Source organism: Hippopotamus amphibius, chromosome 7, assembly GCF_030028045.1.
Source record: "Hippopotamus amphibius kiboko isolate mHipAmp2 chromosome 7, mHipAmp2.hap2, whole genome shotgun sequence".
Taxonomy (NCBI): Eukaryota; Metazoa; Chordata; class Mammalia; order Artiodactyla; family Hippopotamidae; genus Hippopotamus; species Hippopotamus amphibius.
In genome coordinates, this window is record NC_080192.1 from 96,097,863 (window position 1) to 96,116,941 (window position 19,079).

Below are 19,079 nucleotides of genomic sequence, written 5' to 3' on the forward strand. Positions count from 1 at the left end.
CAAATGAACATGGAATCTGAAGACTGAGTTCTGCCAAGTTCTGCCACTTACCAACTGTGTGATCTTAAGTAAATAACCAAACCACTCTGAGCCTCACACCAACCAACCTCACAAGACTTGAGAGCATATAAAGTAATATATGTGAACAATATTGTATGAGCTCCAAAGATGGGAAGCTCAATTTCCTCAATACACAGCAAAAACTTTTCCACAAATTAATATCTTTACTCACCTTTTACTATGGAAAAATCAAATATACAAAAGTATAGTGTAATGAAGTTGTATGTATTCTCACTCAGCTTCAACAGTTAAAAACTCATAATAATCTTGTTTCATCTATACTCCACTCTCTCTCTTCCTCTACTGTTTCGAAGCAAGACCCACACATCATATCACTAACTTCTTAAGAGCTAAAATTCAATGGCTTTTCAGTGTATGTACAGGTATATGAAATCCAACAGAGAGGTCTAAGCTAGAAATATGAATTTGAGGGTCACCAGTAATGAAATCAAGAGCTGAAGCCACAGTTTTGGATGAGGTCAAATATCCATGTTTGGGAAACAAAAAGATACATTCTTTTGGTGCTCCTTTGTCAAAAAATATAAGTAGATATAAAGCACAATTTTTCTATAAAAAAGAAACCCTATGGATTCCTCAATGGCCTAAAGAACTTTTATATCCTATGATTTTAACTGTTTTTCTGCCTTTAGAAGTGTCCCTATATATTAATAGTCACTTCTCTAAAGGATTTAACAAAATCCCTGTGACAATAATAGACATAATTTATGCGACACCAAATTTAAACACTGATGTTATGACCTATCTCAAATCTATTTTTCAAAGTATTTATTGAGAACTTGTTGCTCCAGTTATATTTTCCCTTCTCTTTAAATTGTATAAACCCATTTTATACTTTCTTTTGTATGTATATTTCACAATAAAGTTTTTTACATAAACTTTAAAAAGAAAATATGATTCCTGCATTTAAATAGCTATGACAGATGATGGTATATTTTATAAGCATTTAGAGCTTTGAACAGACATAAGAATAATTGTGTACTAAAAATATTTTATAAGCTCTTTAGACACCAAGTTGTTGAATCAAAGACCATTTATTCCTACATTTTAATTAACTTTACCCCAAATGTCAAAATTAGTTATGATTTATACTCCACTTCAATGCTGAAAAAACTGTGACTCAATTTCCTTAAATCTTAATTTTACAATTCACTTTAAAAGAACTTCTAAATTTCCTAAAATAGTTTTTATAAGATGTTCAATAAAGATCAACCTCTGAGAAAGGAAGTATTTATGACATTTGGAATGGAATGGAACTTTGTGTCTTTTATTTCATTAGCCACCAAGTGAATTATTCAAAGGGGTTAGGAGCGGTACAATTTTTAGAAACACAATAGATTTGCAATGTTTAAATTTAGATAGGTCGGCATTAAATTGAGCCTAAGTACTATTTGATTAAAAAGAACTCCAAAATATTTTTAAGCATACCCCTCTCTTTGAAGTAATAGTCCTAGAAATATGAATGCATAGTTTCATAATCAGGAGATGCATTTTAGTTGTGAGCATTCCATGTATTTCTTTGCTTTTTTTTCTAAGAAAAAACTGTATATATTTAAAAGCCGTTTCAAATTTGACTATTTTATGTAACTGCCATTTCACCTAAATAACTGAAGGTTTTTTAGGAACTACATTTGATTTTTGAAAACTTTTGGAAGACTGCACCTAAAGTGTTTTAAGTAAAATCCAACTCATTTTAAAAGCATGATTAAAGAATCACTATGTCATAATGGCATGTTCCCCTCTCCCAGCAAAAAAAATCCAATTCTTTTTTCAGATATCAATAAATATCAACAGGATAATTAGGAGGCATAATTGCTTTTTCAGGAACCATCAACTAAACAAGACTCCCCCCCCCCAAAAAAAAAAACCAAAACCTCTTTTTCAGGTAAGTATATTCCAGACACTCACACATTTAATTAAACACATTCTTTCTTAAAGATAATGGAGATATTTTCTCCTTGTCAAATAAGCAATGCATTGTTATTATTTAGTATTCTTTTTTAGTTGGTGGTTTTTACTTTAAGTATTGTTGAATATAAATATTCCTTAGTTAAAATTAATGAGCTAATGAGCTTTTTTCATTCTCATTTTAGACATTAAAATGTATGGGGGAAGGGAAAGAGTATGGAAAATACGGAATAATTCGTTGAGAACTTGTTAGGTTTTCAATTAAGGAATTTTATAAAGATAACTTGATGCCGTTCTTAAATTAATTCTGCAACAGAAGCCAAGTGATTTTTTTTTGGTCTTGAATAGTAATGATACAGATTTTCTTTACCAATAATGTATATATTAACTACATTTAATATATCAGAAACATTTTATTTCTGCATCTCTAAAGAAAACCGTGCCTATCAGCGCCTAAAGACATCAGTAACATTCATTTATTCTCCCAAAGTAGTGAATTTACCATTTTTACGATTGAAAAAAAAAAAAACCCCACAATTTATCTGTGAAACTATTCTGAACAATATATATACATAAACTAGTAATTTCCTTTTGACACAAAAATCGAAACCTCTCGGCTTTTTGGTCTCTGTATCAGGCACGAATTTGCTGCCATTCAGTGCTTTTTTACCTGTTTTTCCTCTCACGTTTAATACCCCATAGCTTTAAGAATTTTTTTCAAAAAAAAAATTTACAATGTTGAGAAACGTAGTCTCCATATGCCCTCAGTAGCTACTGACTAGCTATAAAATACTGAAAAGCTCTACAACAAACGAGGTTACTTCACGGAATCCTTTCAGAGCTTCAGCAAATTAATGCGGTGCTCCTGAGGTTTTAAGAATTTTAAAAAATGATTTAAAAATCACAAACACGACCTATCCTTTAGCCCTAAAGCACCTCACATATGTTCACTCTAAAGCAGACTTTTTTGCCCCCAGAGTATGAGCAGAGAACACAAACCATGATTACAAAACATGAAGATTTCGTTGAGCACTCAAAGGAACAAAACTGTTGACGTCTTAAGGTTGCTAAATGCTCTGACGTTTCTTAAGCTCCTTAAATTGCTTCAATTTTAGTTGCTTCCATTGTGTCACGAACACCAAAACCCAAACAGAACCTCTTCCCTCAGAAGAAGGGCGAGCTGAGGGCGGTTCTGAGAGAACCTGCCTGTAACAGGTGGCCGGGATGGACTGCTACACTTCGGCCGCCTCCGCCTCCTGAATCGGGGCCTCGTGGGCGCCCCTACCCTGTCCGGCCACTTCCGGTCGCCCCCGCCGCGGCCACGCGCTTTCCCCCGCTGCCCCAAGCTCCCGCCTCCCAGCGGCCCGAGGCGCCTCACCGCCTTCCCGCTACCGGTTTCCACTCCGCGCCGCGGGGCCTCGGCGCAGGCTGGGAGGCTCTGGGAGAAGCACGTGCCTCTTCTCGAGGCCTCGTCCCCCGGGCGGGAACTCCCGCCCGGCCTCCGCGCGCCCGGCCGCTGGTCCCTGTCTGCGTGAGTACGCAGGCGCCGAAGCTTCTAGACGCCGCCGAGTGGCCAGGGCACAGGGATGCGTCTCACCTACCTGCCCGCAGCCTCGGCCCAAACTGTGAGGTTCTGGGACGTCCCCGACAGAGTGGGGCCAGATAACAAATGCGATGAAACCGAGGCCCAGGGGATTGGGTACCTTGCTCCGGAGGCCACACAGTTGTCCGAGCGTGTGTAGAGCTGGGTCTCGTGGTTTCATTCCACCGCGCAGCCAAGAGGGCCGCTGGGCCGCACAGAATCCACCTCAGGGAGCTGCGGCCAGAGGCAGCCCAGAACCTGGGCCTCGAGCGGCCCTGGCGGCGTCTGCGTGAACCAGGGCGGCCCTGGGGCAGGCCAGGCAGGGCTGAGGAGAGCGCTCGGGACGCCCTGCAGCCCGGGTACCCAGGCCAGTGCCGCGCGAGCTGGAAGCCTCCTTGCTCCGGCCGCCGGTCAGGAGTCCCCCCACCCCCACCCCCACCCCCACCCCCGGCACGTGTGGGCCCCGCAGCCCAGGGGCCAGGGCGCACACCGGCCCTGCGCGCTGGGTCGCCCTCCGCCCGCGGCTCCGCAGGGCCAGGCTCGTGGGGGCCGTGGCTCCGCCCCGCCGCGGGCCTTTGCTGAGTCGAGGATATTGGGCTTATAGGATGGGCAGACTTGGTGCGCCGGAGCCGAGCCTACGGAGTCCGGAGGGAGGGCGCGGCCGAGAGGGCTTCCCTCCAGCCGCGGCTCTCAGCCCTGAGACCTAGCTCGGCGCGGGACCCTGGAGGAGGGGTCCTTCTCCAAACTCGGCCTCACGTTGTGTTCTCAGGTCTCACACGGAATAAAAAGAATAGGGTGTGTCGCTCACTTCACAGGAAACTTTTCGTTGTTTCCTTATTTCCTTCCCGCCCATGGACAAGTTGAGCAGCTTCTGGGCCTTGCACCCAGGAGGCTTCAGACCAGAGTCTGGACTCTGGGTCTTCTGGAGAATCATCTCACCCCATCCCCACCCCTACCCCTGCCTTCCTCAGGGGAAGGTGGAACCGTCCTTCCGACCCTCTTATACAAGCCAGGAGTCGTCTTCTCCTGCCAAAGTGAAACGCGACCCTATCGACTTTTCTAGATTTTGTTTGCGTTTTAAAGAAACTTAATACGAACAAAGATATTTTGGCTACTTCTGGCAGGGCGTGAGGGTTTAAAGGGACATCTTAGCACGTGGAAGGGATGACTTGGATCCCCCCAGCCTCCGTGAAGCCACCCGGGACAGCTCAGCAGAAAGAAAGGTTGTCTGCTGCCAACATACAAGACACGGATCGGTTTTTTTGTCGTTTTGTTTTCTTTTCCTTTTTGGCTCAGCTCTGGGAGCATTACAGAGCTATCCTTTCCCGCCTCCGGACCCTCTTCCCCTCCCCCTCTTCTTTCTGGTGCAGGCAATTAGGGTGAAGAAATCAGTGCCAGGCTCCTGCCTCTGAAGAGAAAGGAATTGCTTAGGGAATTGAGTCCTGACACCTGTCTCTGTCCTGGATGGCGAGAGGGGATAGGGGGTCAAAACGCCTGGGGGAAAAGGCCGGGCTGACCGGGAGTGGGGGGGGGGGGGCCTAGGAGAGCGTTTCTTTGGCCTCCAGCTTCACATAGGGTATTAACACGAGGGTTATTAACACTGGGCTTACCTCTTTTTAGTCCCCTCCACCCACCCAAGACCAGGACCTGGGCTGGGAAGCATAAGAGCAACACTGACAAGCCTTTCATTAATTTGCATTTATTTTCGGGAAATAATGTAGATAAAGGGGGAGGAAGGGGACTGCCTTACATTTCAACAAGTAATTTGCGATCTTCACATCGGACAAATCAAAGTTACAAATTACTTTCCCACCTACTGGACGAAATGGCCAAAGCCTAAACTGATATACAGGTGTGGGTTCTCCGCAGATTTCGGAGAATGAAGGTGCACTAAAAACCCACTAGACAAAACAGGGTTGTTTAAAGAGAGAGAAGCCGACAGAGGAATTGGAACCGGGGTTTGGGGCCTGGGTTTGTTTGTTTTTCCATAATGCTGTACTTTTATTTTTTGTTTTCTTTTGGTTTTGGTCTCTAAACCAGAACTGCGACCCTGTGCTTAGACCTGGTGAAGGGCTCAGTCCTGCGCCCCGGCCCAACCTAGCCCCCTCTCCTGTACCCCGACTTGGCTCTTTCCTTCACACTCCCAGACCCTCCCGATCCTCCGCGCACAGCTTCCTGAAACCAAACGGTTCTTTTTAATAAATACACAGAGGGAGGTGTGAGAGGGCAGGGAAGCTTTGCAACAACTGAAAAAGTAAAAGCGCCATCGCTTGAGGGAGAGAGGGAAAGGGACAGAGGGGAAATATTTTTTGCTTTTGTTTTATATATATGTGTGTATATATATATGCTGTATATATCTTAAAGTTCTATTTCTTGGGCTCTAAGACGAGATATGCTCAGTTCAACCAACAGCCAACTAAAAAGTTTAAGTGGTCCCTGGAACGGACCTGACTATTTACAGCATTCCCGCCGAGGCGGAAGCCTGAGCCAGTTCTACGCAGGGCGGGGCTGTGCGCGAGAGGCTATGGGCGCGCTCCTCCCTCGGGTGTCTTCCCAGCGCATCCGGCTGGGGAGAAGGAAACAACGGGAAGCTCCGGCCTGCAGGCGGGGAGCGGGGCTGAGGGCAGCTGAAGGGGCGGCAGTCTGCACGCGAGAAACGCTTAGTGGTTGTTTTGATTTGGAGTAGAGTGTGGGTGCACCCCAACAGGCAGACACATGCCAGTTAGTGACTCCAATGTCCAGAAAGAATAAATTAAAGTGTAGGGCTCAAACAGCAAGTCAGAGCGAAGAGCCTCCGAAGGCTGCAAGTGCATAATAACTGTCCAGAAAGACTAGAAGAGGGTGACTTAGGAGTTCGTTAGGGGTTGAGGAGGGGAGCACACAGCTCTCCCGTATAGAACTTGTGGGCCAAGCCGAAGCACCGGTCCCCTCATCCAAGGGGTGGACAGGATTTGCACATCCCCCACGCAGGTGGCACAAAGATGAGGGCGGCAGTGCAGCAATGGGCATCTTTTGGGAGCATGAAATTTCAGGTCTAGAGAAGCCGAGGCAAAGGCGGGCGGTGCAGCAGCAGCAGCAACAACAGGACGGGGACCACGGAGGGCGCAGGTAGTTGCGTTTCTTCTTCTCTTCCTCCCTCTCCTGGGCTCACAAGACCTGAAACCTCCATGAGGCTTGGTCCTTATAGTCCAGACAGTCTGGCGAGTTGAAGTTGAGTTTCCAAGCGGAGGAAGCAGCGGCGGCGCCAGGCTCCTTGTAATCCAAGCAGTCGGCAGAGTTGAAGGCGAGCCCCGAGCCGCCGTAGCCCTGGTGATGGTGGTGGTGATGGTGGTGGTGGTGGCCTGAGGACTGGCTCAACGGGTGGTGCGCGTGGGGATGGTGGTGATGGTGGCTCGCCATGGAGGAGGGTGCCATAGGGCTGAGCTGGTGCGGGTGGTGGTGCGAGTGCATGGGTGCTAGATAAGAGCTGCAGTCCACGCCGCCAAAGTAGGAAGAGGAGGGTGCGGGGTAGCCTTGGCCATAGCTGCCGCCCTGGCCGTAAGACATGGGATAGGAGGCTGCGGCCGAAGCGGCGCCTGCGGCTACTGAGCGCTGCATACACGATGCGTTGCTAGGCGCGGCCAAAGGCTCAGGCACCGACACCGAAACGGGCGCTGAGCCGGGCGAGATGGAGGCCGGACTCCAGATGGATGAGGCAGCCGGCGTACTCAACGACGACGGGACTGCAGCCGCCGGGTTCCCGCCTAGGCCTGCAGCCGCTGCAGCCGCCGGGTTGGCCGAGGAGCTCGATGCGGAGCTAGAGGACGAGGCGGAACTGGACACAGCGGGAGGCGTGAACTGGCCGCTGCTTTCGGAACCCGAGCTCTCCCGCACCGGGGACGACTTCTTCTTGGTTGGGCGGCTCTTGGTCCCGCTCCCGCTCTGTTGCTGCTGGCGGCATTTGGCGCGGCGGTTTTTGAACCACACCTGCAGCGGGCCGGGTGGGGGAGAGGGTGTCAGGGGCGAGTAGAGGTTGCGACTCCCCCTCCCCTTGGGTCAACACCCGGCCTAGGATCCGCATCCCTCTCCTATCGACACTTACGCCCCTCCCCATCTCGCGCCCGGCCAGACCCTGCATTCTCAGCTCCTCCACCCTCCCCCATCCTTCTGCTTAAAGACCCTCCTCTGGAAAAGTAGAGATGTGCATTTACCCCCGCACCCCCGTCCCCCCCAACTCTGCCGGAGGGCGGAACATTTCTGTCCCTCCAGCCAGAAGTTCAGCCATCTCTAAACTGCTGCAGTTGGCGGCTTCCCAACAGACCTTGTATGTTTGGAGGCCCCTGTCTTCTATGAATAGAGCTCAGGAAACTGCGGAGGCACAGAGCAGGCCGCGCAGTGGGGGGACAGTCACCAAGCCTGAGGCTGGAGCCACTCTGCCCCTAGAGGCCTGGTGCTGGGCAGGGTGAGAATCTGGGTGGGAGCAGGAGCAAGGCTAGGAGGCTGAACAGAGGCAGTACTCGGTGGACTAGGGAAGCCTGGACAGAATTTCGTTGGACTTCTTGGCTCCAAGTGGGGAACCAAATAGGACAGTCATAAAGTTCTCACTCCTCTTGGAAGGCCCCAGTACAAGACATGGCATTCCTGTTCTCTCGATCCTCCGGGGGGAAAAGGCAAGATAAAGGCTTTTGAGGAGAGTTCTAAGTTATAATCCGAACAGTATTTTCGGGTCCCCTTCCTCGCAAAAAAACCCAGAAGCAGCAAAGCTGGTAGCCATGTTTTGCTTTCGGCATCCTCTCCGGGGCAAAGGAAATGTCTACTCAAACTGGCACCACCCGTGGGGCGCATTCCCAGACACAGCACCAGGCTTCGGCCAAGCCCCACTCTTCCATTTCCAGGATCCCGGGTATGTAAGGCAAGGGCGGAGGCAGAATTCAGGACCCGGAAAGAAAGTGCCAAGTCCTGGGGCGGCCAAAGAGGCAGGGAAAAGTGTCGGGCTCTCAGGGCACGTTACCTTCGGGAGCCTCGCTTGTCCTCCTGCAATCCTAAAAAGGACTTTGGATAGCGAAGGCGCCCAGGGACCCAGGGCGGAATCCAGATCTCTAAGCTAGTTCATTTAACTTTGGCCCCTCTGCCAAGCCCGGGCCCAGCGCTAGGGGGAGTCTGAGAGGGGCTGCCCAGCCCGTAAGCCCGCCCCCACACAGACCCCCCCCTTCCCAGGCCCTCTCCAACCAGCCTCAGCACCCCACCCCTGACCCTGGAGTCCCGTGCGCGCGCACCTGGACTCTGGACTCTGGCAGGTTGATCTTGAGAGCCACCTCCTCACGCATGAAGATGTCAGGGTAGCGAGTCTTGGCGAAGAGCGCCTCGAGCACATCCAGCTGAGAGCGCGTGAAGGTGGTGCGCTCCCGTCGCTGCTTCCGCGGGGTGGCTGAGGGGAAACGCGGGAGCGCGTCGGGTCAGTGGTGGCCACGCGGACTCTCGCTAGAGGACGCGGACAGGCCCCTGGCAGGCCCTGATCCAGGCCGTTGCAAAAGAAAGCCGGGCTCTGAGCAAAAATAACTCCCCAAGGAGGCCGAGCCTGACAGGCCACAGGTGGGAGAAACTGCATGTGTGCGCAACTGGGAGCCGACTGGGAGTCTCCAACACTCCAGGGCTGCCCCCTTCCCTGCCTCTCAGAGGCTAAGAAAGGAAAGGAAGTTATACAACCTTTCTTCCTTCACTGCCCCCCTTCCAACACTCTCCCTGGCTGGAGGGTGGGGAAGGGGTGTGCAGAAACGTCCTGGAAAACACTTCCCGCGGAAATAAACGGGGGTGAAGGAGTGGAATCTAGAAAAGAAACCCAGGATTCGGCTCAAGTCCACATCAACAGTGCAAAAGTTGGTGCAGGTCACCCATCTAGAGGACAGTTTAATTAGGGAGGGAGAATCCCCCTTCCTCAGCTCAACCAGTCGCTTTGCATGAGGCAAGCTCGGCCCTTCCTGTCAGGACCTAGCTAGTGTCCATATTCCTCATTCAATATCGGGAGGAAATGCATAGATTCGCCCTCCCCCCCCCCCCCCCCCCCGCCACACACCCACACACAGGAAACAAATTTGTGGTTAAATGCGCCCTGTGCTGGCAGTGGGACCACAACGGGAGGGAGACAAGTTGCAGGTGTGGCCGGGCAAGGACGGCTCACATCTCACGTCTTCGTCTCCCCTGCCCTCCTCACCGATTGCTGATTCTGCCCTGCAAGCCTGCAGCGTGCCCTGCATCCTAAGCCGACCAGGCAACCGGTTCCCTGGGCCTGATCCGAGACAAAGCTTGTGCTCAAACCCGAGAGGCTGGAAATCCCCAGGACTTGCAGAGCCCGGGGCGGGGCCGGTGCTCACCCGGATAGCCCACGGAGGGGTGTAGGAGGTCCATGGCCGGCCCGGCTAGGCCCAGCCCGTTCATGCCATATGGGGGTTGTTTGAGGTAAGACATCATGCTAACAGCTGGGTGGAGGCGCCCCGACGGATCCAGAGGGCCGGGCCGGGCGCAGTGCAGGGCTCCCACTGCGCAGTCCTTCAAGGTCTGTTGCGTCTGGGGGCCTGGCCTATGGAGACACGAGAGACACGGAAACCGTCATTCCGAGCCATCACGGCTTTCTGGGTCAACTCGGCTCTATAAGGCCTTAGCCCAAAGACCACAGCTTCTTTGAAAAGTAAAATTTCTGGATCATCATCTCCTCTCTTCGGCCTTGAATGGGCCAGACACTCGTAGGGCGACACTAGGAGTGAGGAGACGTTAAAATCAGGGCCAAGCTCGGGAGGTCAGAACCTGAACCACAGAGTTTGCTAGGTCCCAAGACTAGGCAAAATCCTGGTCGGGTGGGAGAGGCCCTCACACTGCACAAGCAAACGCTCGGCCCCCAGGAGGAAGGCGACCCAGAGCATTAGGGGTTGTTTGGTTTTGCTTCAAATGTTTTTGACAGTGGGATGAACAGGCAGACTCCAGAGAGGCAAGGTGAGGCACTGCAGAGGGCTAGCGGCACCTGGGCCTCTCCGGGACGCCGTGCCCACTTGCGAGAGGGCGTCCTTCCAAAGTCTCCGCGGCTGGGTCCCGGCCCCAGAGCCCACAGCTACCCTTCAGTTGACCTCTCTGTGCCCAGCCGCTGAAAGGTTGCTTACCCGGAATCCCACCCACACTTCGACCACAGTTTCGAGCCCAGGACCCTCACACAGGCGACCAGAAGGGGCCACTGTACAAGTGGCGGTTCTAAGACTCCGCCCGAGGTCACCGACGCCTCGCCACAGCCGCAGGCAGTTCTTCATCAACGCAAGCCGGTCCTGGCTGCGGACAATGGGGTCCCGGCTGGGCTTGAAAGGTGACCTGGGCAGCGCCCCAAGGGTCTGGCGGATTTGGGAGGCCTAAGTGCAGCAGGTCCCGTGCGCTCCGCACCTATCCTACTAGCTGAACCCGCGGCGCCAGGACCCGATCGAGACTAAAGAACTAGGCCTCTACCGGGTAGCTCGCGCTGACCCGGGCTGGAAGGTCGACGCGTAGCTTCCCCAGTGGCCCCCAAACTGGGGCGCTACAATCAGGTGTCAGGAAGCGGCGCTGGGGGAGTGGGACTGAGACCCCAGAGGGCCGGTCGCTTTACCCCGCTTCAAGGAACTCAAAGCAGAACTGGGACCCCCTAGAGAGAGTTCAGGGAAAGAAAGAAGTTAGGGCTAAAAAAGGCTCGCTCTCCACGGGACCCACGACCTAGGCCGGGAGAACCCAGGGTACAGGGAAGGCGACAGAAGGGAAAGAGGCCAGGCTCTAGGGCCAAAGGAGAATGGGGATTCAGCCGCGGCGACTCTGCTAGGCTGCAGCGTGAGTTTTCAAAGACTTTCTTCAAACTTAGCACTTCAGCTCGGTTACTTCGGAGGAGGCGGGGGAGGGGCGCGGGGCCGCAGCAGAGCTCCAGGGTCCTCCGCGCAGCAAGAGGGGAGCCAGGTCGCTCTCCAGCCCCGCCCACGTGCCGGGGACCTGGGAAGCGGGAACCCGTTTGAGGAGGGGGAGGCAAGAGCAACCGACGCGTTCCCAGAGTCGCGGGCGGCTCCGGGCTTTCTCCTTACCTGCCCTCAGCTGCCGGGGCCGCTCACCATCGACCTCGCGACCTCACTCAGACCTTCCGGGCAGCCAACCTGCAAAACAGAGCAGCACAGGAATTACCCACCGGGCTGGGCGGTTGGCCTAGGACCCCCGGATTTCTTTTTTCCCCCAACTTCCCTTCTCCCTTTCTCTTTCTTTCAGTGGCTTTGTGCGTGTCCCTCCAGGTTTCACTTTATTGCACAGACACTTTGTTTGCAAAGCCCTACACGCTCCCGAGACACTGCCTGGCCTGGGACCGCGCCGAGGGGCCGCAAGGAGGAGGGTGGGAGTGAGAGGGGCAGAGTTGGGAGGTGGCTCGAGGTTGTCGCCGCAGTCGGGGCAGCGTGGAGGCGGTGGGGGCTGGGGAAGTGCTGCAGAGGTACTTTGCAAACTAAATAAATCAAGCGATTTACCTTGTCGGAGTGGCTGGTCTCGCCGGGTTGTTTAGGTGATTGGAAATGTAGCCTGATGAAGATTGATCACCTTTCTACTGCCCTCCCCGGGTATGTGAACGCGAGGTGAGTGCGTAACGGGGCTAGGCTGCCAATCCCGGGCCCCGCGCGGGCTGAGTGACAGGGAGCTGGGCAATGGCAGCACGAGCCGGGGGTTACCTCCGCGCGCCCCCGCCCTCCCCCGCCCCCTGCACCCCGCCCTCACCGCCCGCCCGCCCCGCCCCGGTCGCGCGCTAACTCCGGGGCTTGACTGGCAAACGCCGCGCAGAGCGAGGCGAGGAAGGCAAGCACAGCGCGGGAGCCCAGGCCGCGGAGGGGGACGCCTGTCCCGAGGCCGCCCCGGGCTCCCCGCCCTTCTCTCTCGCCCTTTTGGCGCCCCGGAGGGAGTGGCAGAAGGAGGCGAGGTGCTGGAGAACCGGTTCCCTCGCTCTCCCGCGCGCCACCCAGCTCGGCGGCCCGGTGGGCGCGGGGACCCGGGAGCCGCGGGCTGGAGGGGAACGGGCCCCCAACCCCTCTCCCGGCGCCGCGGGCCCCAGCGTCTTCACCCACCGCTCCACCCCCAGCAGACGGACGCCGCCGGGTGCTCGTGCCGGCACAGGCTACTTTGCCGAGCGCGGGAGCAGCTCCGAGTGCGCAGATCCCGCCTCGGCGCCTCAGGACTCCCGCGCCCACGAGCAGCACCTGCAGGGGAGGCACGGCCACTTACCTGCTCTTCGGCGTTTCGTGGGGTTCCCAGTCCCCACGAAAGGTGTTTGCAAATCCTAAGCATTTCTTGTGAAATGTTGGAGTCCGGCGCCCCCTCCCCCCTTACACACACACTCTACTTTTGAATCGAAAGGTTTGGATAGGAAACTTTCTGTTTTACATTGTCTCCTTCCCGGTCTCCTTTTACCGGGGACAATTTGGTGGAAAACGTGGCCACAGACCCCTGCCCTCAATTTCTTTTCCACAAGCCGCAGGAGCTCCCTTGAGGCTATCTCCCCGGATCGTTCGTACTGGCGAAACCCATTTCCCAGTCGAACAAACTTCTCAAACACGTCTACCTGGGTGGACTTTTCAAAGCGCAAAAAAAAGTGTTTTCGCCCCAACACTGAGTAAGGCAATTCTTTTCAATGGCACCTCCTCCTGAATATTAGGCACGACTTTACTCCCTTTCGAGGAATTCCTATCGCTTCTTCCCCCCCTTCCCTCCACCTCAACAGGCGGAATGAAAAGTTTGAACAAGAGTAAGTGTGAGGGCGAGTCAAGGAGTCGCCGGGCGCTTCGCGGTGGGGAGCGCGGGCGCTGCGGGGCCGCGGGGTCGGACACTGGGAGCGGACCGGGCGCGGGGCGAGGAGATGGAGGAGAAGGAAGGGGGAGCCCGCTGAGTGAAAAGGGGCCACGGCCGCCGCTCTTCAAAGTGCTTCCCCCTCCCCCAAGCGACACTTTCCTTTGGAGTCCGAATAAAATACGGTAACAGAATATGATGGAGGGCACACTGTTTCCTTAACTGCTTCTCAAAGAACCCGGGAGATCTTCTTAGGACCTTTAATAAGGCTTTGGTCGGTTCTTTTGTTGATCTCTCAAAATCAACTCCTTCTAATTGAAGTTGGAGCTGAAAGCGAGCTAATGTTCAAAGAAAGTGGCCGCCAGACTAACGAAATTACATTTTTTTTTTTTAACGATGAGGGAACATCTAATCAAAGGGGCAAAAGAGGAGGGGTGGGAGTGGGGGAGTATGAAGGAGAAAAGGTTTTACAAGATCCTTCTCTGGTTCACAAAAGTCAGCGACACGGGCGCTTCTCTCCAGAACAAAGACACCGCGGCCCATTCACAAAAGGGAGAGAAAGAGAGGGAAAAAACAATAAAAACGAGAGAAAAGGAAAAACATGAACAAGAAAAAGCCATAACAGGAAAAGAAACTGCGCAGAGCGCAGCGCTGACCGGAGCGGGGACACACCTTTGGCTCGCGCAGGCCCCCGCGGGGAATAGTCCGCGAGGCCCGGGGTTTCAAGTCCCCGAGATGTGCAGAGATTTAAGAAACGAAATACACCCCCGCCTTCGGTTCTGTGGGAAGGCGCTGGCTGGAGAGCACTAGTTTGCGGGGGGAGAGTGTGCCGGCGCCCTGGGATGAGCTTTGGTGGCTCTGAGTCCCTCGCCCGGCGCTACCCCGGCCGAGGCCTGCGCGCTGTGTGCCTGGGTTATCCCTCCCAGGCCTTGGTGCGTGCAGGGTCCCAGTCCCGCAAACTCTCGCACTCCCGCCTCCTCCCGGCCCCGTTTCGCCTGCAGCTACGGTGCTGCGCCGAGGTCGGGCGCGGCGAGGTGGGGCGGCTGTGCGCGCTGGAATGTGTTCAGGCGGTCCCCAGGGCCCGCCACGCGGGAGCCCGTCGCTCTCGGTTCCAGATGCTGCCGCGGTCTCGGGCAAGTTGGGAGGTATCAAGTAGCACGATTTTTTTCCCCTCTAATGAGAATATTTATCTAATCCCAAATTGCAGGCGAATTTTCTTAATGCTCAACCCATAAAACCCCGGGATTAAGAGAAGAAAAGGAGAGAGAGGAGAGGGGAGAGGGAGGAGAGTGGAGAGGGGGAGACTGAGATGAAAGTTTCTTGTGTGCTGCGTAAAGGACTGAGGCGGCCGTCGCTAGGCAAATATCCAGGTGGGAGCGCTGGGCCAGAAGCCTCGACCGTTCCAGCAACGGCCGCAGCTCGGAGCGGAGAAGAGGAGGCCTCGCTCGGGGAGGGCCTGTGGACTCAGCTCGAGGACCCCAGGCCGGGGAGGGGGCGTGGGAGCTGTGTCCTGGCTTTAGCATCCAGGTGACCTCGAGGCCGGGCCAGACTTTGGAGGACACTTGGGACAGGGGGAGGGGTTTGGCTCCGGGGCCGTGGGATCCTGGCCAGGGGCGGAAGTTCTGCACCGGCCCGCGGGCTGTGCCCAAGCCAGCCCGCTGCCAACACGCCTCCTCCTCAACGACCCCGGGGCCCACAGCTTCTTTTGCCGCCGCGCGGGCTTTCGGGTTCCCGGCCTCTCGGCGTGCTGGGCTCGCGCCTGCGCCCGGGAGGCAGCCTCCGGGCCCCACGCAACGAAATTCGGACGCGGCGCCCTCGCCGCGAGCCTGACCTCGCTGGTCCCCGGGGCCGCGCTCCGCCGCCGCTGCGGGGCGTGCGGGCGCCACAGAGCTGCCCAGATGGAAACCCCGCGAGGCCCGGGACTGAGGCAGGAGGGGCAGGGAGAGGGGCAGCAAATCCGGGGCTAGCGAAGGTTTGTCATTTGGCAGGTCGGGGGCGGCTTGGGGGAGCCGCCTCTGTGCGAGGCTCCGCGGGAAAGAAAGGTCCCCAAATCCGAATCCTGTGTAAATGGAGTGGGTGACTCCCGGCCCTCAAGCCCCAGGCTGCTACGGGCTGGTGGTTTCCGTCTGCGGGTTTCTCTGGGGTTAGAGTCGAGTTCTGAGAGCGTCCCCCAGGGAGCGGCAGCTCCCTCTGCCCTTCTGCTCGAATAAAGAGGGCAAATACCCGATTTCATTTAGTTTTGATAACTTTCCAATAACTTCTTAAAATCCTTGCCATGAAGAAATTCTACCGTAGGACGGTTTTTATCATTTTGAAAGACTGGAGGCTGTATAGTTTTCGAAAGGAATTTTGTATTGTTATAAATATTTGTATGTATATGTACGTGTATATATGTATATATGATCTAGGCTAACGTATAAATGCTAGTGGACTGTTTTCTCTGTCTCCAGACTTGTTGAACGAGCTTTCTTTGTTTCGGAGTGATGGCAACTACCATAAAATCGCCAGTTTTTTCTGTAGCTTAGAACTTCTTGTTGAAAGTTCCCTTCTCCTCATCTCAAACACACACACCTGCACACGCTTACCCTCCTCTTCCCCTCTAACAATAACCCTCTTCCTTTCACTTCAGCACCTACAGTCTTGCCGGTTATCAGAAGTCATAGTTCTTCCTCATATGAGTGCAAAATTGTAACAATTGAAAATTACAAGATATTAGCTTTTTTTTCAGTGCTGTGGAATCACAAATTCCGTCAAATCTTTAACAGAGATGACCCCCTAAAAGATGATCGTTTACGCTGCTTAAGAAAATATGACTAATTGCTTTTCAATTCGCATTGGTGTGTCAGCAGGGCCCCTCTGGGGTGGTGTAACCTTATTCAGCTCCAAATACAGCCCAGCATCTTGCCCTGCATTCAAGAGGACCATTTTTCCACATGAAAAGTCTTGTGAATACAAAAACTTCTCTTCAAGTTTCCATTGCAAAGAAGTAGCAGCAGTGTTTAAGGTAAGAAAGTTTCTGCTTTTATTGAAAATTTATATATGACTCAGTATTGTAATAAATAAACAGATAACCATTTTCACAAAAAAATGACAGTGCTATGCTAGAGAAGAAAATATTAATTGGGGTATTTACTCATAATGGCAAGACAGACTTTTATCAATACAGAATAAATATTAACAGCATTCTTGAGCCAATTTCAAGACCCAACAAAATGTAGGAACCAAGCTAGATGTAATAAATAATTATCCAGAGAAAAAGATGGAGCATTCTCAGATGATAAGACTGTCTTTGTAAACTGATGCATGTCAATTAGTCCCATCCTTACAGCTCACCTTCAAATCACAGGACTTGTCTCAGGCTACGTTAAAAGGCCATCCTCTGAAGAAAGCAGAGGAGAAGTACTCTATTATCTTTATAGTGAAATGCAAAACAACTGCAGAAAATCCCACTGGTAAATAGAACACCGTTTAATAAGTAAATTGAATATGATCTAACTATAAAATTTAGGTAACAGACTCAGTGTTACATATGGCAGGACTGGAAAAAAATAATTTGTGACATTTTCCTTATCCCTCCCTCTTAAGCCCCCTCCCACCCCTCATTATGCTATGAACAACAACAACAACAAAAATGTTTTAAAATTTTCCTCCATCAAAAAATGAGGGAAAATAATGAGGGAAGAGTTTTCTTTCTTCTTTGAACAGTTTCTTGAACACTCCCAACCCAATCACTCACAAGATGTCTGTGCAATCTATTTCACATGATTTCAAGGAAATGATTAACTCACACACACACACAAAATCCTTAAACAAAGCTATTTAGGAGTTCTGTACATTATCTGGAAAGGAGGGAGGAAACCGGGTGGTGGTGGTGGTGGTAAAGTACAGTCCAGCCAAACAAAATGTTAGAAGTTTTAAATCAACAACGAGAATGACTTTCTGGGTCTGGGGACCCAAGACTAATAAAATGTTGGTCAAAATTCTGGTCCGGCTTCTACTGAAGAACACATTTCTCTTCCTTCTTGGCCATCTTGCCTTTGTTTTGCTCCAGAGTTCGCTCCAAATGCTCATCTTCTTCTTCGGCCCTGCAAGTCAAACAGGAAACCAAATTATTTTTCTTCGTGAAAGGCAGAGCCGCACTCTCCTCTCGCCCCTCATTCCGAGCCCCAGAGAACGGGGATCGCGGTTCCAGCGGGAAGCTGCCCTGGCCCACAAGAGACCTCTGGACTGAACTTTCCGAAAACTTCTCAGCCCCTCAGCAGGCGGCAAAGCCTCGACCCGACCCCACCGCCCACTTACTGCTTCTCTTGCGCGTCCAGGTCTCTGACGAGCGCGTCGCGCTTGTCCACTAGGGCCACCAGCTCATCCAGTAGGAGTTGCTCGCGTCTCTTCTGGGCCTCGGTCTTCTGCCAGTCTGCAGAGGACGGGAGGCTCCTTACCCACCCGGTCCCCCACCCCACCCTGCCCTCCCCTTCCCGCCTTTTCCACTTCCCTTTTATTTCTCTGCAAACCATATTACAGAGCCACTAGCTAGTGCTTCACGAGGAGTTTGGCCGTCATGCTGAGGATTTCACCCCTAAAACCCTACTTTCTAAGTATTTTCCGTAGATGGAGACGGCTGCGGCCGGGCTGGAACCTGCAAGAGACCAGGTGTGCGCCGGTGGCCAGCTGGAGGTGCGCACCCGATTTCAGCCAAAGAGGGGGAGGGAGAGCTGGAGGCCCAGAAGAGGTCGGGCCCGAGGGTTGGTGGTGGGGGATGTGGGTAAATGAGGAGGCGGGAAGCAGAGATGGGCGATAAAATCATCCTGAAAAGGCTAGAGAAGCTGCCTGAGAACCTATCCTCCTCCCCCACCCCCATGCTCACCCCATACAGCCCATTCTTCGCTAATTTCCTCTTCGCTCTATTTTAGCAGTTGGATGTATCTCACACTGGGCGCCATATGCTTCACAATAACTTTAAAAGTAGTGAATCGGCTAATTAGCATTTTTCTTTGAAGTAAAAAATAAATTTGCTCTGCAATATTACACTGCAGCTCTCGATCGCATCACAGCCAGTTTTCTTTTGGAGAGGTTTGCTGCGTGGTTTCAAATCAAAGCACTTTTGCAAAGGAAAAATTACATACTTCTTTTTGAAACCCCACGTTAAGGTTGGAAAATCCGATGGGCAGTGCTCCTTCCATGGCTAGGGGCAGTTTTTTGAAGGTTTTAGGCCCCAATAATATACTTCCTAATCTTTGCTGCTCTGATAATTTCCTTAAGATGAGCAGCAGTTTCGTTTAATAAAAACAGGACCAAATCGAACATTTAAAGCACTTTTGAAACCAAAGCCAACTGCTCTCTGGCCAGACTGTAAGGGCTTGTAGCTGTCAATCAACTCCCAGTCTACCCCGCCTCCCTCATTAGGAAGGTAAACAATGAAAAGAAGAAGTAGATGATGAGGCAGATAGCCGAACAAATGAGGACCTAGAGGGAAACAGGACACCAGCTTTAAAAAAAAAAAAACAAAAAAACCCACAACCCTGGCCACTGACTCATGTAGCCCCCTCTCCCAGCAAACGCGCTTTCCAAAAAACAGAGAGGAGTGCAATCCTTTCTGGTTTCTCTCTTCTCTCTCCATTGCCCTGGGCAATCATGTTAAAACTCACATGGCTGGTGCTTATTCAGATAAACCTAACAATGCACACCGCTGGTTACCATGTGAATCTTCACAAAC

The 19,079-nt window shown here is 52.5% G+C and overlaps 2 protein-coding genes across 8 annotated transcripts in view; both read right to left on the reverse strand.

The window, feature by feature from the left end:
* Positions 1-5,255: 5,255 nt before the first annotated feature.
* On the reverse strand, positions 5,256-12,259 carry OTX1 (orthodenticle homeobox 1). The gene is made up of 5 exons (XM_057743645.1): positions 12,061-12,259; positions 11,632-11,700; positions 9,919-10,124; positions 8,824-8,975; positions 5,256-7,534 (listed from the first exon to the last, which is right to left on the reverse strand). Exons 3-5 carry the CDS (start codon positions 10,013-10,015, stop codon positions 6,716-6,718), a joined length of 1,068 nt encoding a protein of 355 aa, XP_057599628.1. The 5' UTR covers positions 10,016-10,124; positions 11,632-11,700; positions 12,061-12,259; the 3' UTR covers positions 5,256-6,715.
* Positions 12,260-17,314: 5,055 nt separating this feature from the next.
* EHBP1 (EH domain binding protein 1) overlaps positions 17,315-19,079 on the reverse strand; it is a 432,654-nt gene continuing 430,889 nt past the window's right edge. For all 7 annotated transcript variants that reach the window (XM_057743639.1, XM_057743640.1, XM_057743643.1 and 4 more), the window contains 2 exons: positions 17,666-17,780; positions 17,315-17,451 (listed from right to left, as the gene is read on the reverse strand). In XM_057743639.1, the coding sequence (XP_057599622.1) occupies positions 17,361-17,451; positions 17,666-17,780 (206 nt within the window). In that variant the 3' untranslated portion in view covers positions 17,315-17,360. The remainder of the gene's footprint in view (positions 17,452-17,665; positions 17,781-19,079) is intronic.

Bases quoted from the DNA above. Each gene is read 5' to 3' on its own strand.
- OTX1 (XM_057743645.1), bottom strand. From the start codon at position 10,015: ATGATGTCTTACCTCAAACAACCCCCATATGGCATGAACGGGCTGGGC. The intron at 8,976-9,918 runs GTGAGCACCGGC...GTTTCCCCTCAG, and splicing joins CCCCTCCGTGGGCTATCCGG to CCACCCCGCGGAAGCAGCGA. The intron at 7,535-8,823 runs GTGCGCGCGCAC...GGCCCGCTGCAG, and splicing joins TGCCAGAGTCCAGAGTCCAG to GTGTGGTTCAAAAACCGCCG.